General features: G+C 40.9%; 1 protein-coding gene across 8 annotated transcripts in view; it reads left to right on the top strand.

The window, feature by feature from the left end:
* The window catches only part of SLC38A1 (solute carrier family 38 member 1), a 66,716-nt gene that overhangs the window by 19,215 nt on the left and 32,091 nt on the right, over positions 1–15,410 (top strand). For all 8 annotated transcript variants that reach the window (XR_008961589.1, XM_048216923.2, XM_048216922.2 and 5 more), the window contains 2 exons: positions 8,694–8,769; positions 9,048–9,163. Coding sequence is in view for 7 of the 8 variants with exons in the window: in XM_048216923.2 (XP_048072880.1) it covers positions 8,694–8,769; positions 9,048–9,163 (192 nt within the window). In the remaining variant the exon portion in view is untranslated. The remainder of the gene's footprint in view (positions 1–8,693; positions 8,770–9,047; positions 9,164–15,410) is intronic.

Genomic DNA, 15,410 nt, shown 5'->3' with positions numbered 1-15,410 from the left:
CTCGGTGACGTGGTTTGTGTAAAGCACGTAGCCTCCTAAAAGGCCAGGGGAAGAGAGGGGAGTAGACAGGACCGCTTATTAGAACACCAACCATGTACACATTTGGGGTATGGTCAGAAGGCAATTGGGATGGAGGAAGGTGAAAACATATGTCAGCTAACCAGACATCTTTGTGGAAATTGTTTCTGGAAATCCGCTCTGTGTTCTGATATGGTATCCTATTGGAAGTCGAGCAGAGGACTCAGCTGCTGTCATTTATGAACTCAGAAGTTCCAGCCCTGCCTCCTCTTCTCCCTTTTCCCTTCCTTAAATGTTCTTAGAGGTGAAGTGTGCCACCCAGACACTTCCTCATTATCATCCAAGTACCATTCACACTGCGTTGTGGTATATCTTATTGTTGGACTCAGATTTGCTTCTTGCACCTTTTCTGAGTAATTATCGATAATAACTACCATTTCCTGAATATCAGGTGTTTTTACATAGATTGCCATTTTTCCTTATGACATGCAAAGCTTTCTTTTGCAAATAAGGAAAAGTTTAAGGTGCGTTTTACAAATAAGGAAGCTGAGGCTCAGAGAAATAAAATAACTTGCCCAAGGGCACACACAGGTCTGTCAGAAATACCTATCTTTCTGCTCTGTCCTGCTGCCTGCAACTATAACTCTGGGACATTGGTGAAAAAGAGAGTCTTTCTTAATTTTATTAAAATGCCAATGCTATTTTAAGCTCTGTACACCCGGAGTGTTCTGCAGTCACTGCTGACCTGCACTTAACAGTGGATGGGAGTCTAATCATTGCACAAGTAGGACATTCTAGTTGTATAATGGAGCTTCATTCCCGAAGCAGAGCAAACCTTTGAGGACCTTAAAGTGAGTCATTACACTATTCCGTTTAGAATCTGGACTTGATCTTTAAAAGTTGTACTTACTAAACGAGGAATGTTCGGGTTTTGAGGCGATTACAGCTTGCAGTAGCTGGAAGCACCCAGTCTTGCCTGTGGCTTGGGCGTCTTGCCTGGGTGAGCTCACTTCCTCCCAGACTGTGACTAAGGCACAGTAAGCGGGGACAGCGGGAGAGCTGGCGGGTGTTGACCACTTGCTTTGTGGCATCTGGTTCTGCTACTGCAAATACAGTGTGATGCATCTCTCTCACTGACACAGTTCATGAATCTTGCTTCCTTTCTGGCTCTAGGACAAGTCAGATTAAAAACAGCATAGGACAACATGAAGCCAAAAAAAAGGCAAATGAAAGAAACAAGACCCCCATCATGATTCCTGCAAAAGCGACACCTAAATACCTCTCCCTCTTCTCGTGGCTTTTTCACGTGGGTGCGAAGAACGCAGGCTCAATTATAGGAATCTAAGAGAGCCCTCTGCCAGAGCAGTAAGCTTGTAGGTCACAGCGCCTCTTCTTAGGAAGCTGGAGACAATGTTGAAAGCAAATATTGATCTTTGCTTACCTGGCATGTAACCGATAGCTTTGCCTGGAAAGTCCCCACTAGGATACTAGAAGAATCATCTTTGAAGTTTCGTTAAAAATAGAGTTAGAGCCATTTGGGTATTAGGACTCCTGCCCGTATTCCAGTTCAATTGTTTTACTTCATGCCCTAATTTTGGGGTTGTAGTCATGGAAATCTATAGCTGAAACAACAGAACCTTTCAAAATGTCCACTAGACCAGCACCGCTGACATTTTAATGTGCATACAAATTTTTGAAATGCAGATTTGGGTTCAGGAGGTCTGGGATGGGGCCCGAGACTCTAATTTCGAGCCCGCTCCTAGGTGATGCCCATATTGTTGATCTAGCGACCGCACTAACATAGCAGACCCTGGATTCTCTTTCTAGATGTGAGCTTCTTGACAGAAAGAGCCATCTTAATCGTCTTTATGTCTCCTGTACCTTGTAATGATATGATAATAGTGCCTGTACAGGGTGGATGTTACAAAGTAGTTGTTAAATGAGAAAGACACACACACACACACACACACACCAGTTAGTGCATGGTTTAGGTTTAGATTTGAATGGAACCCTGGCTCAGTCAGTAGATCTTGTGTGATCTCGTGCTTTGAGCCTTAGTTCCATCCCCTTGAGACGGGGATCATGGCTTCCCTCATGGGATCGTTGGGGAATATTAGATGCAATACCGTTCTGCTCTTTGAAGGTTAAGAATTCAGGCTCTGCATCCAGCCAGCTCGGGTTCAAATCCTGGCTCAGCAGTTAGTGTTTAGCAATGTAACTTTGGTCAAGTTATTTAATTTCTCTAAAATGGAGCCAATAATAGTACTGACCACATGTAATTATTGTGAAAAGAGATGAGAAAATCCAGGTAAAGTACTTGGCAGAGTGTCTGGCAATCGTTAGCCTTTTAGTACATGAAAAGTCTGTATCAATAATAGGGCAACTCTCTTTCTTTGGGAAGCACTTCTGTGTTCTCCACCCCAAGGAATAACATCGATTTAGCGTTTGGATGGTTGCTGGTTATTGTTACCTTAAAGCTGCTGAAATATTAGAGTTGTCGAAACATTAGATTATCCTAGCTGTATCCATGCAAATATTCATGTATGTTATCTACTGTTGTTCTCATCTCTGTGTAGACTTAGTGTTGTTATGACCCCAGGAGCACTAACAAAATTTGACGGTCTTTCAATTAAGATTTTTCTTGAAAGGATCTGGGGCAGCTCTTGTCACTACCCTCACCAGCTTTTGTTTGCTTGTTTTGGTCCCTCCATATCTTTCAGAATTTATGTACTAAATTTGTATCCCTTGGAAGGACCCTTGAAAATGTAATGTCTTTTCTACTCATTAGGGAAGAAATTTCCACAACTTCTTGCTATCTTCAGTTTTCATGTCAGAAAATGCTTTCCTTGCTTTAATGGCTCCTGTTCCAATTAAAGTCTGTTTTCTTTTCAGTAGAGTTTACCCGTCAAGTAAGGCTTTGTTTACCTCTCAGTCTTCTCTTTATTTAAAAAAAGATTTTTTTTTTTAAATTCAAGTATAGTTAGCATGCAACGTTATATTAGTTTCGGGTGTGCGATATAGTGATTCAGCAACTCTGTACATTACTCAGTGCTCATCAAGATGAGTGTACCCTTAATCCCCTTCACCTGTTTCCCCCATCCCTCCAGCCCCCTCCACTCTGGTAACCATCAGCTTGTTCTCTGTAGTTAAGAATCTGTTTTTTTGTCTCTTTTTTTTTCTTTCTTTATTTTGTTCCTTAAATTTTACATGTGAGTAAATTCGTACAGTATTTGTCTTTCTCTTGTACTTAGCATAATACCCTCTAGGTCCCTCCATGTTGTTGCAAATGGCAAGATTTCATTCTTTTCTGTGGCTGAGTGATATTGCATCGTATGTATGTACCTCATCTTCTGTATCCAATCATCTATGCATGGAAGCTTGGGTTCCTTGCATAATTTGGCTATTATAAATAATGCTGCAATAAACATTGGGGTTCATTTATCTTTTTACATTAGTGTTTTTGTATTCTTTGGGTAAATACCCAGTCATGGGATTACTGGATCATATGGTAGTTCTATTTTTAATTTTTTGTGGAACCTCCAGACTGTTTCCCAGAGTGGCTGCACCAGTTTGCATTGCCACCAATAGCGCACAAGGGTTCCTTTATCTCCACATCTTTACCAACACTTAACTGTTTCTTGTGTTGTTGATTTTAGCCACTCTGACAGGTGCGAGGTGATATCTGATTGTGGTTTTGATTTGCGTTTCCCTGATGATGAGTGAAGCTGAGCATCTTTTCACATGTCTGTTGGCCATCTGGATCTGTCTTCTCTTTAAGTGCCTTCCGTTTCTTTCATTCTTTCATGTTTTCCAATCTCTTTGTTACTTGCTTCTTTCCTCTTATTCTCTTTTCCTTTTCAGTAGAGTGTTAGGACTTCAGGGAAAGAACTAGCAAAGGTCATTCAAGTTCAAGCACTCATCCCTTTTGTGTTATGAATCCTCAGATGAAACACTATAATCTAGTAAGAACCTGATTGGTAGAGATTTCAATAGGAAGATTATCTTCCTATCAGACAACCCATCCTTAATTGGATTGTTGTTGTCGTTGATTTATTTTTGGTTTTAAATAACCGTTCTATATTTCTCGCCTCCTTTCACATGACCTCAGTATAACGCCTACATTCTTCTTAAGGCTTTGTCTGTTGAAGGTCACCACGACAGCCACTGTAGGTTTTGTTTTGTGCATAGAACAATTGCCTACCTATGAGTTGGTTGAATTCTGCTTTGTAGGTACAGACCGACCCTGTGGAAACTCTTTTTTAATAACACTTTTATCATTTGAGACCACATGTCAAAGGCACCCTTACCCACAGCCCATTTTTTAGTCAATAAAGAGGAATTTACTTCAATTTCTTTGCCAGAGGTCAATGCTTTTTAACATGCAATTGCATTTTTTTAAATGGTGAGATAATGGGAACTTGTAATAAGCTGCACAGCCTAGTTATTTTGAATGGGCTTTTCCATTACAAAAAAAAGGTTCGTTTAATTTGTTTTAAAAAAAAGTTTACAAAAATACAAAGCAAAGATATAAAGGCTAAAGAGAAGAAAAATTTGGAAGCACACGAAGAGAATAAAGAGGCTTTCTTTAAGTACTTCATTCTTACTGAGCTAGATTTCCCTTCAGCCTCAGCTACTCCATACTTCCTAAAAAGAAGATGCATTTTCAGGTTGTGGAAGGTCTTCTGAGTTGCTAGTGCAGGGACATGTAAGAAGGAGAGGGAGTGCGGGCACCACGTAACGCTCAGGATGCAAAATGACCTCATGGCTCCATCTTTGCCGCAGAAAAATAGGAAATAGGTCAGAGTCAGAAAACTGCATTTAGACCAGAGGTTAAGAAGACTCATGGAAGCTGAGGGCTTTGAGCTGGTGGGAGGACAGTGGCTGAGAGGGGGATGGAGGGTCTCCTGAGAGGGGAGTGGATTCCTACTATAGTGGACCCTTGAACAACACAGGCTTGAACTGCACAGGTCCAGTTTTTTTTAGTAAATACAGTACAGTACTGTAAATGTATTTTCTCTTTCTCATGATTTTCTTAATAATGTTTTGTTTTCTCTGGCTTGCTTTATTGTAAGAAAACCATTTGTAAGACATATAACATACACAATATGTGTTCATCGACTGTTGGCGTTATCGGGACGGCTCTGGCCAGCAGTAGGCTAGCAGTAGTTAAGGTCTGGGGTGAACTACAGAATGTAGTGAAGATCATTTTGAGGAGCAGGGGAGCTAATATTGCGACATGGAGACAACATTAAATTAAGCAGTACCTGAAATTACAGGGTAAGGAATCTGTCCTTGGAACTTTTTCTGTGGGGGAGCCAGTGAAGATTTGGGGGAAAGCCTATTAAGCCGCGCTGCAGAAAGCACCCTGGAAGACGCGGAGTCAGGGAGGCAGCTGACCCACGATGTTTTTTCATGTGCTTTTTAATGGTTACTTATTACCACAGCTCTGCAAGTCAGGTTCACGAGTCTCATCCTGCAGAAGTTGTGCGGGAAAGACCTGGCAATCACGCAGGGATTTTATTCTTTATCCCTTTCTGTTGCACAACGTTTGACCCCACTAAATGCCCCCGGTGTCACGGTGCCTGCGTCCCATTCTTCTCTGCCCACCAGTCCTCCACCACGGATTCTGAGGCACGCTGCCGGGCTGGGAACGTAGTTCTGCCATAACAGGCAGTTTTGTTTTGTTTTTTTAAGATTTTATTTATTTTATTTAACACAGAGAGAGAGAGAGCACAAGCAGGGGGAGCGGCAGGCAGAGGGAGAAGAAAAGCAGGCCCTCAGCCGAGCAAGGAGCCCCACGTGTGGCTTGATCCCGGGACCCCGGTATCATGACCTGGGCCGAAGGCAGATGCTTAACCATCTGAGCCTCCCAGGCGCCCCCATAACAGGCAGTTTATTGGTGTTTTGTTTGGTTTCTTTGAATATGGTGGGGCTTTTCTCTTGATTCAAAAATAATAGAAATGCTTCTTCGAAAACAAGTCCCTCCACGAGAAAGGCAAATAGGGAACATTTTGGATAAAGATTTGGTTACACTTGAGTTGGTTGTTAAAGTTAGTCTGATTAAATACAGTCTTTCATTTAATAGCAACACTAAACAGGAGTCCCTTTCATTTTGGCAAGTCTGGCACCCACATTTTTTGGGGAGGCCGTCTGTGTGAAAACAGAGACAGCTTTCCCTTGTCTCTCTTCAGCCAGATCTGTAAACCTCAGTTCTGCGTAAAGATTTAAAATGTTAAGGTCAGGGCAGCTGGGTGGCTGAGTTGGTGAAGTGCCCAACTTCAGGGTCATGGGATCAAGCCCCACGTCGGGCTCTGTGCTCAGTGGCGAGTCTGCTTGTCTCCCTCTCCTTCTGCCCCTCCACCTACTCATGCTCTCTCTCTCTCTCTCCCTTTCTCTCAAATAAATCAATAAAATCTTTAAAAATGTTAAGGGCAAAAGAAGGGCCACACCAATCATTAATAGCAATGGCAACGCTATTTAACTGCCAGGTTGGTCTCCAAAGAGACTGGTTTGCTTATGTCCTTCTCCTGCTAAGAACCTGCAGTTCAGGCCTCAGCCTTTAAGTTCCCTCTGGCTAATCCCACCGATAGAAGAAGCTTTGCCTTCTCTGGATTCCTTCTCTCATCTCCCTTTCGCACAGCCAGACCTCCCTGCTCTGGCTTTAGCCGGCACAGTCTCCTGTGTTTCAGGGGAACGAGGTTGCCTTCTACTTCCTTTCGCCCTCTCGCTGTAACTGGAGAGGTCGCAGGCATAGGCAGATGCTGGAGGGATAAACTGCAGATTGTGCTGCTTATATGAAGTGATGGCCCCAGGGGCAGTCAGTCGCCTGTCTTTAGTTTATCCTGGCAAAATGAGGCAAACTTGAAGAAGGAATGCCAGGGAGAAGCCAGACCCCTTGGATGAAAGATGAAAAAGGTAGCTAAATTAAACCAACTTGGTGATATGTATCTTTCATTTAAAAATGTTTTATTGTGAAATACGCATCATTCAAAATTCCATATGAAAATGTAATGTACAGTTTAAAGATAGCTGCTTCTTTAAAATAGTCCAGTTCAAGTGGCTTTACATTTATTAGTGAAAAATTCACTGTGACTAGTTCTTGCTAAAACTGGACAATTCGATTTTCAGAAGAGCCAAAAAGCATCCCTGACTTGTCTTACTAATCCATGCAGCAGTGTATCTATGAAGGGACTTTTCTTTGACAATAACACTTGTTTTGGTAATGGGGATTTTTTTTTTTTAACTAGCTCCACACCCAGCGTGGAGCCCAACATGGGGCTTGAGCTCAGGACCCTGAGATCAGCACCTGAGCTGAGATCAAGAGTTGGTTGCTCAACTGACTGAGTCATCCAGGTGCCCTGGGAATTTTTTTTTTTTAATTAGGAATTAAGGCCATAAAGTTCTCATATTACTCATGAATATATTTGATGGTTCTATAGAGCTTCTATATGTTTGTATATAGTTTACGCAGCCTGTCTGACTCCTTTCCATCCCAGCTTAAGTCCCACCATCCCCCATGGGGAGGAGTGATTAACATCTATTGCTGTTATCCGTGCCTGGAGCTGTACCGATGTTTTACACATGCTCTCTTATTTAATTTTCCCAGTAATGCTACGAGATAATATAATAATGTTACTCCCATTTCACAGATGAGAAAACAGGTCGCATGTCTTGTCCCTCAGAGCTAGTGAGGATTCGAGCTCAAGTTCTAGTGCCATGCTTTCTTAAAGCCCTGCTCTGCCCCTAACCATGGGCTATATGCCCCTGCCTTCCCCACCATCATCTCCCAGCCTGAACTCCAGTCACCTAGTGTCTGCTTCACTTACTACGTGTCCCCGTGTCTCCCTCATCACCTGGCCTGCTGACGTGCATACAGCAGTTGCTGAAGGAATGTTTGATGGGGAAAGAGTTAGTTTCTTTTTTGCAGCAGAGAGGGAATGCTTATTTACTAAGTTTGTATGCTGGGAATGCGAGCTCAGAAGGAGGCCTGTTTTCCAGGATTCTTTTAAATGCCAGCTTTATAGTATCCTTGACATTATCTCATTTTCAGTTAGAGAAAAATCTATGTAAAAGTTAACTTCCATTGCATATAGTGTTTTAATCTATTAGTATTGAAGTGATTTGAGATTATCATTCTTTTTTGATTTATGGTTGTCTTTCATTTCATCTCAAGATGAGCACCTACTATTAGCAGTGTTTTCTTTTTTTTTTTTTTTTAATATTTTTATTTATTTATTTTGACAGAGACAGATAGCCAGCGAGAGGGAACACAAGCAGGGGGAGTGGGAGAGGAAGAAGCAGGCTCCCAGCAGAGGAGCCTGATGTGAGGCTTGATCCCGGAACGCCAGGATCACGCCCTGAGCCGAAGGCAGACGCTTAACGACTGCGCTACCCAGGCGCCCCTAGCAGTGTTTTCTACTAAGTAGAGTGAGGAGTAGAAAAACAAATGAAGCAAAGTATCTGCCCTTGGAGCACTTGGAGTTTATTTGGTAAAACAAGAGCAGAGACAACTAATACAGGCAAAAAACAAAGCAAAACAAAACAGAAAGGTGGTTGAATAGGGCTGTTAACTCCTAAGTAACCAACTTAACTTTTCATGTGTGATGTTTTGATAAGTAATAATGTTAAGCTTCAGTCATTATCGTGAAGTTAAATTATTATACGTGTCTTTACAGCAAGTTTATTTCTGATCGCGAGAGTAGAAGAAGTCTCACCAACAGCCATTTGGAAAAAAAGAAATGTGATGAATATGTAAGTGTCATTATAATAAAGTATGCTTATTTGTTTTAATCACATAAATTGGGACAGATGTTTTAATTCATGGAGCAAAGTACCAAAAGTATAGCTGTTTATATTCACCTGGATATCCTATGTATTTTCTCCTGAAACCCATTTTAAAAAATAACTAGACCACAAAGGAAGTATGTCTTGAATTTTATTTCCTCACTGGTTCCTAATGGTTCTTTAAAGACTTTGGCATGAAGAACTTTCTTGGGGACTGTTTTGCTTATGTTTGTGTCTTTGTTCAGATTCCAGGAACAACCTCCTTGGGCATGTCTGTGTTTAACCTAAGCAACGCCATTATGGGCAGTGGGATTTTGGGACTCGCCTTTGCCCTGGCAAACACTGGAATCCTACTTTTTCTGTGAGTGTTGACACTGCAGTACTTTCCATGTTAAAACTGTATTTTCTGTATGTTTCTGTTCATATACAGAAGAAATTGGAAATACGTCTAAATAGTTTTGATGTTTTTACTAACTTGGGTAAGTTATGAGTACATACTTTTATATTGTTTGTTGGAATGATTTTCCAAGTTGCACCTAATGTTTATAAGAATGGGGAAAGAGAAAATATTTTTATTCACCAAAAACACCAAAATAAGTCTTTATAAAAAGGATTATGAATTTTCAAAATTAGATTTTTGGTATTTTTGGATTCTTTGCCTGTCACTTTAAATCTCAGCTAAAAGGTCAAAATATTTAGAGGTGTCTAATCCAGCCACTCACCACTTTGGTATTTGGATTGCAATGGAACATGTACTCTCTCCAAAGGTAATTGCAAATTTGTTTGTAATAAATAACCAAGAAGCACAGATGAGAAATTAGCATGTACTTTTCCTCTGAGAGTTAGTTAAAAGAAAATAGGCAATTTTGTTTTTAAATAACTTTTTCTTGCACTGTTGAATGGGACTTTCTGCAGATGTACAGAGGGCTTCTTTTCAGTTGGAACAAGATGAAACCATTATAGAATTTACACCAGGCAAATTCTCACCCAGCCCGATTCCCCTCTCAAACCTTTATGGAGTACCAGTGGTGTTTTGCCTGAAGAGGCAACAAGGAAATTCTCTTCGCCAGCCTCTTCCCCCATGACTGCACTCACGTTCCTCATGGCCTCGCTCAGTAGTCTATTGCTGGATTGTTGAGATGGGAGCATCATTTCCTTGGAAGCAGTGACCAAAATGGCTAGTACTCCTGTAAATTGTGTATCTTCCTTTAGAAAGACTTAGAAGACTGTGATGAAAGTACATTGCTGCCCATTCCATTACCCGGGGATCAGTGATGTCCATCCATGCTGGGCCGTGTTGGTCAGTAGCACTAGGGATTAATGTTCTTCCTCTTACGTGTAAGTGCATTAGACACGTCCTTCCTAGAATTAAAGCTCTGTATAGAACAGTGAATTCAATATATTTTCTTCCTTATTGTCCACCCAACTCCGTAAACCCAGCTGTAGCCTCTTCTCTTTATTGTGCTGGGTGGATAATTCTGTGTGGCCTTTATATCTTAAGCCGAGTGCCAGATTTTAGAGTAAAAGGAGGGAGTTGGACAAAACTCTGTGGTGACTTTTTTGGTATGCATGGAACTCTGAGGATGCCGTGGGGTCGCTGCACTTGTGATTTTCAGAGCAGTGACGGGAGACGCCTGACTGCTAGTCCCAACTCCTCTTCGGAATGCGTCTGTAGTCTTAAGCAAGTTACTTAGCCACTCTGAGCTGCAGTTGCCTACTCTGTAAAACAAGGAAATTGCACTAGAAAAATCTCAGAACCCTGCCAACCTCTGAAACCCTACGATTCTGTGACTATTTTCAGTTATTCCAAAGCTGGAAAAATGTTCCGTTCAGAAATGTGTTTTACACTGATTTATTTTTTTTCAGTTACTGGAGTATTAGTTAGTTCTATGTTAAGTAGTTGAAGAGTCAGTTCTTTGATGATGGTAACAACAGTACCTCTTGCAGCTGTAACTTTGTACCAGGTACTACTCTAAGTGCTTTATGCTGAATCCTTGCAAGTCTATGAGATAGGTACTAGGGTTAGTTCCCTCCTTCATGGATAAGGGAACTGAGGCAGAGGGAACAGACTTTTATTTTTGAATCTCTCTTTGTCACCATTTTGGGAATCCCCTTCTCCGGGAATCCCCTTCACCTCTCTTCTCTCCTAGAGCCCCTATTTCCTGTATTCCATTTCTTCCTTTTTCTGGATTTACTTCCTTGCTTTTGTCGCTGAGAAAAGATGAATAGAAATAAGTTTTTCAAGGCCTTCATGTCTGCAAAATGTTTTTATCCTACCTTCACCTTGGGTTGGCAGTTTGGCTGGATATAGAACTCTATTGGCCATAATTTTCCTTCAGAATTTTGAATGTATTCCTTCATTGCTTTCTAGTTTCTTCTGTTGGGAAGTCCCATATCCTCCTGATTCTTGATCTTTGCTATATAGCCAGGGTTTTTGTTTTGCTCTGGTTTGTTTCTGGAAATTTCTTGAATCTCTTTGTTCCCCATGTTCTTCAGTTTTACAGTGATGTGTCTTGATGTGGGCCGTTATCATCCACTGTGTCAGGCAGTCGGTACCTCCTTTTCTTTTAGAAGTTCATAGTCTTCAGTTTGGGGACATTTCCTTACACATTATTGTGTTAATGAATTCCTTCCTCCTCTTTCCCTTTTCTCTGTTTCTGGAACTGCTTCCCAAATTCTGGACCTTCTGGACTCGTCCTCCCCGTTTTACTCTTTATTTTCATTTCTATAATTTTTTACTGTAGTTTCTGGGATATGTTCTCAATTTCCCCCAGCTCTTTACTGAATGCTTTATTTCTGTTATCATTTTTTTTATTTACAGGAGTTTTAAAAATTCCTGGAATGTTCCTTTCTTTTATGATATTATTTTGTTTTATGATTTCAGTGTTTTTTCCTAAGGATTCTAGTGACAGTTTTTTTCTGTTATGGGAAATTTCAAGCATAAAATGGGAAGAAGAGTATAAAAGATTCCCATGTTCCCTTCATCCGTGGCCTTACGTGTTTAATCCTCCCCCTCACCTGGATTGTCTCGAAGCCAATCCCAGCTTTCATATCATTTCATCCATAAATATTCCAGTGAATTTCTCATTAAAATATAAGGATTATTAAAACAGAACCATAATATGTCACACCTAAAAAGTCATCAGCAATTCCTTAATATCACCAAATATCCAAACAATATTTGAATTGCGTATTTATCTCCTTTAAAAAAACAACTACTGGGGTTTTCAAATCAGTACTGAAATAAGGTCCGTATAGTACAATTGGCTGAGTTGTGTTAATCTCCTTTAATCTGTAGGTTCCCACATTTCTCTCTCTTCTTTTTTCCTATGCAATATATTTGTTGAAGAAACTGGGCCATTTGTCCTATAGAGTTTCCGACAGTCTGAATTCCCCTGACTGTATCCCTCTGGCGCAAGTTGATTTTTTGTTTGTTTGCTTTGCACTCTTTCATTTTAGATTCTTTCCTCAGATGTCAGGTGGTCCTTCTTTGTCTGTTATATTCACAAGTAAGGGATGGGAAAAACAAGACTAAGTGAAGCCCGCTACACGTGAGCGGGGCTTGTTGGCAATGGCTTCTCATAAGGTGTTGTCACCAGCCTTTTACTTACGGAACCAGGAGTATCAGTTACTCTTTGGCTGTTGGGATCACCCAGGATCTTCCAGTCACCTGCCTGGAGGGTCTGAGCATTGCTGCCGTCTTTCTGGGAACCAAATTGGGGGCAAGGTTTGGGGTGGATATCTCAGTTGCATGTATTCACCCAATCCCAGTTTTCCTGACAGTACCCACTCCCCCACAAGTTGTGCTGGGTCCCTCACCCAGAGACCTGTATTTTATACTTTACAGAGAATGTATCTTCAGATATATGTCTTTTGCCAGATGGGGGAGGAACAGTCACTCAGCTTTACGGAATAGGTGCCTGGTCTGGGGAATCTAGCTATTTCTTGAAGATACCCTTTATTTTAGCTCATCCCTTCCATTGTTTCCTACTTCCAGTAATGCCACTGGGGCCTTTTGGGAATTCTTTGGTGAAAATTGGATTGGTCTTGGCTTTCTCCACTGCCAGTGTAAGGTTCAGCTTTGTCTACTTTCCAGTTCTGAAATTTTGTGCTTATTGTCTCCTCTTGTGTTCTTAGGAGGGAGCAGGAGTAAGTTCTTATATTCAATATACCATTCCTAGAATTCAGTTGATTTTTAATTACAGTGATTCAGGGATAATTGATCTCCTGTCTCATGACTCTTCAGTTTCTGACTGAAGCAAAGAATTGGATAAACTTGACTCTTAACAGTTGCAGGAAGACTTCCCTGCATAAAACTCTTATAAATCATTTGGTTCTTTGCAAGATGTGTGAATAGCAAGCACCACACACCAAATCATCAGGTGAAAGCTCATGAAGGTAGCTGTATAAGGACCCAAACTTACGAGCTTTTCACAAAATGTAGAACCTTAGAACAAGGACTCACTCTGTGTGTTGTAAAACCAGCTGCTTCTACAGCTGCTCAAAGCCAAGAAGCAGTTGGCAGGATCAAGGTATTTCATCTGGTACAGGGCCCTGTTCCAGACTCATATTAGCCAACACGGAGAAAGAGTCCAAGCCTGTCCAAGCTTCTTTAGAAAAGCAGCTGGGAAGGCTCCTCTGAGTCTCCCTGAGGCTGGGTGCGGAGCTCTTCCCTGGGGTCATCTGAAAACTTGCGGGAGTGATTTCTTTTTCTTGGATGCATTTGGAGCTCATTTTTTTTGACCTGACCATAATGGCTGTCATCCCTCTTTAACACACATCTGATTCAGTTGGATTCAGTGAACTCTGCCCCATTGGAAGAATGCAGTTAGGTTTTGTGTTTCCCTAATTCTGAAGCCCTATAATTCCATCTGAGGAACAGGAAGCATGGGAATGGGGAATCTCAGCTTACAGTTGTCTGACAGTATGTGTTCTCTGTTGGAAACAAAATGGGGCTGTACCCTGAGGCAGCAGTTGGGGCTGTGCTGAGGCACAGCATATCTCAGGGTAAAATGCACCCATTGAACTGTGTTTTCCTAAGATTGGGGAGCCAAGGAAAAGGCAGTGGGTGCTGAAAACTCTTCCACTGTAATTCCCACTTCTGTCCCTGATTTTTTTTTTTTTTAATTTTTTTTTTTACATAGCTTCCCTGTAACTCTGTCATGGCCAAAGTGACATCGAAAGTGAATGTTGGCAGGGCGCCTGGGTGGCTCAGTGGGTTAAGTGTCTAACTTCTGATTTTGGCTCAGGTCATGATCCTCAGGGTCATGAGACTGAACCCCTAGTAGGGCTCTGCACCGGGCATGGAGCCTGCTTAAGATTCTCTTTCCCTTCTCCCTCTTCCCCTCCCCCCTCCAAGAAAAGAAACGAAAAGGGAAAAAAGTAAATATTGGCATTAAAGAATGGTGGGGTTTGTTTTGTTTTTTATTTCACCTTACCATCTCCCCCATGCCAGCCCAAAAGAGGAAAGTTACATTTCTAAAGTTATCGATTAAAGGCATATGTTTTATAGAAAATGAATGTCTTTGGAATGTATCATTTCCTCATAGTAGTAGGTAAATGAGAGGTTTATTAAACTATACAGAATCTGATAAAGCAATAAATGCTTTATATTTTTCCATAACTACTTGGCAGGTAGTATTGTTTATTATTATTTTAATAATGTAGCCCCTAAGTGTAAAACCATGAAAAAGGAGAATGAAATAGATGATACTTCTGAGATCTCACAAGGTATGATCATTTATCATAAACACTGAGTTTATAAACCATCTGTTGGAAATAATAATTGTGAAACAACATGACAATCTATATAGACGATAGTTTTAATTTTATTTCGGTTGGTTACAATTCCAGAGTCATCTTTTTTGAGTTTTTTAATTTTGAGTCTCATTTGTCATTTTCTATGTCACTTGGTTGTGAGGATAAAAGGATAATACAGCTAAAGACACACTTTGAAAAGTGGCACACAAGAAGACATTTATTAATTAGTGCCAACCCCATAGTCTGCTGTGAGTGTGTGCGTGCGTGGCAGAGAGAGAAGAGACTATGTGTGTGAGAGAGAGAGTATGTGTGAGAGAGAGTGTGTGCATGAGAGTGAGTGTGTGTGTATGTGTGTGCGTGTGTGTGTGTGTGTGAGTGAGAGAGAGAGAGAGAGAGAGGGATGAAGGGAGTACCAGTAATGCCTGGTATATAGTAGCACTATATAGTACATGTTTGCTGAAGTATTAAGTAGTCACTAAATAATGGTTAACATTTATTGAACAGTAATTATATATGCGTATTATCTCATTTAATCTCCATCAACATTCTGAAGTAAGTATTAGCTCCATTTTACAGATGAAGTAACTGAGGCTTAATAACAACTTAGCAAGTTGGGGAGCCAGAGTTTGTCTAGGCTTTTCGTCTCTAGAACCAGTGTGATCTAAAACACTATCCTGCCTTTTAGCGATGCTTCTTCAGAAACCAAATTTGCATTATTAATGTACATCATCAGAGAAATTTTATTCTTATCAATAGATACTTGTAAGTTAATATTTTAGCTTTAAAAATCATCTTGTGTAATCATCAGTATTCCTGGACTATTTTACTACTGTTTCACCAGGAACCAT

This window comes from Ursus arctos, unplaced genomic scaffold (genome assembly GCF_023065955.2).
Source record: "Ursus arctos isolate Adak ecotype North America unplaced genomic scaffold, UrsArc2.0 scaffold_26, whole genome shotgun sequence".
Taxonomy (NCBI): Eukaryota; Metazoa; Chordata; class Mammalia; order Carnivora; family Ursidae; genus Ursus; species Ursus arctos.
This window is presented reverse-complemented; position numbering and strand designations above follow the sequence as displayed.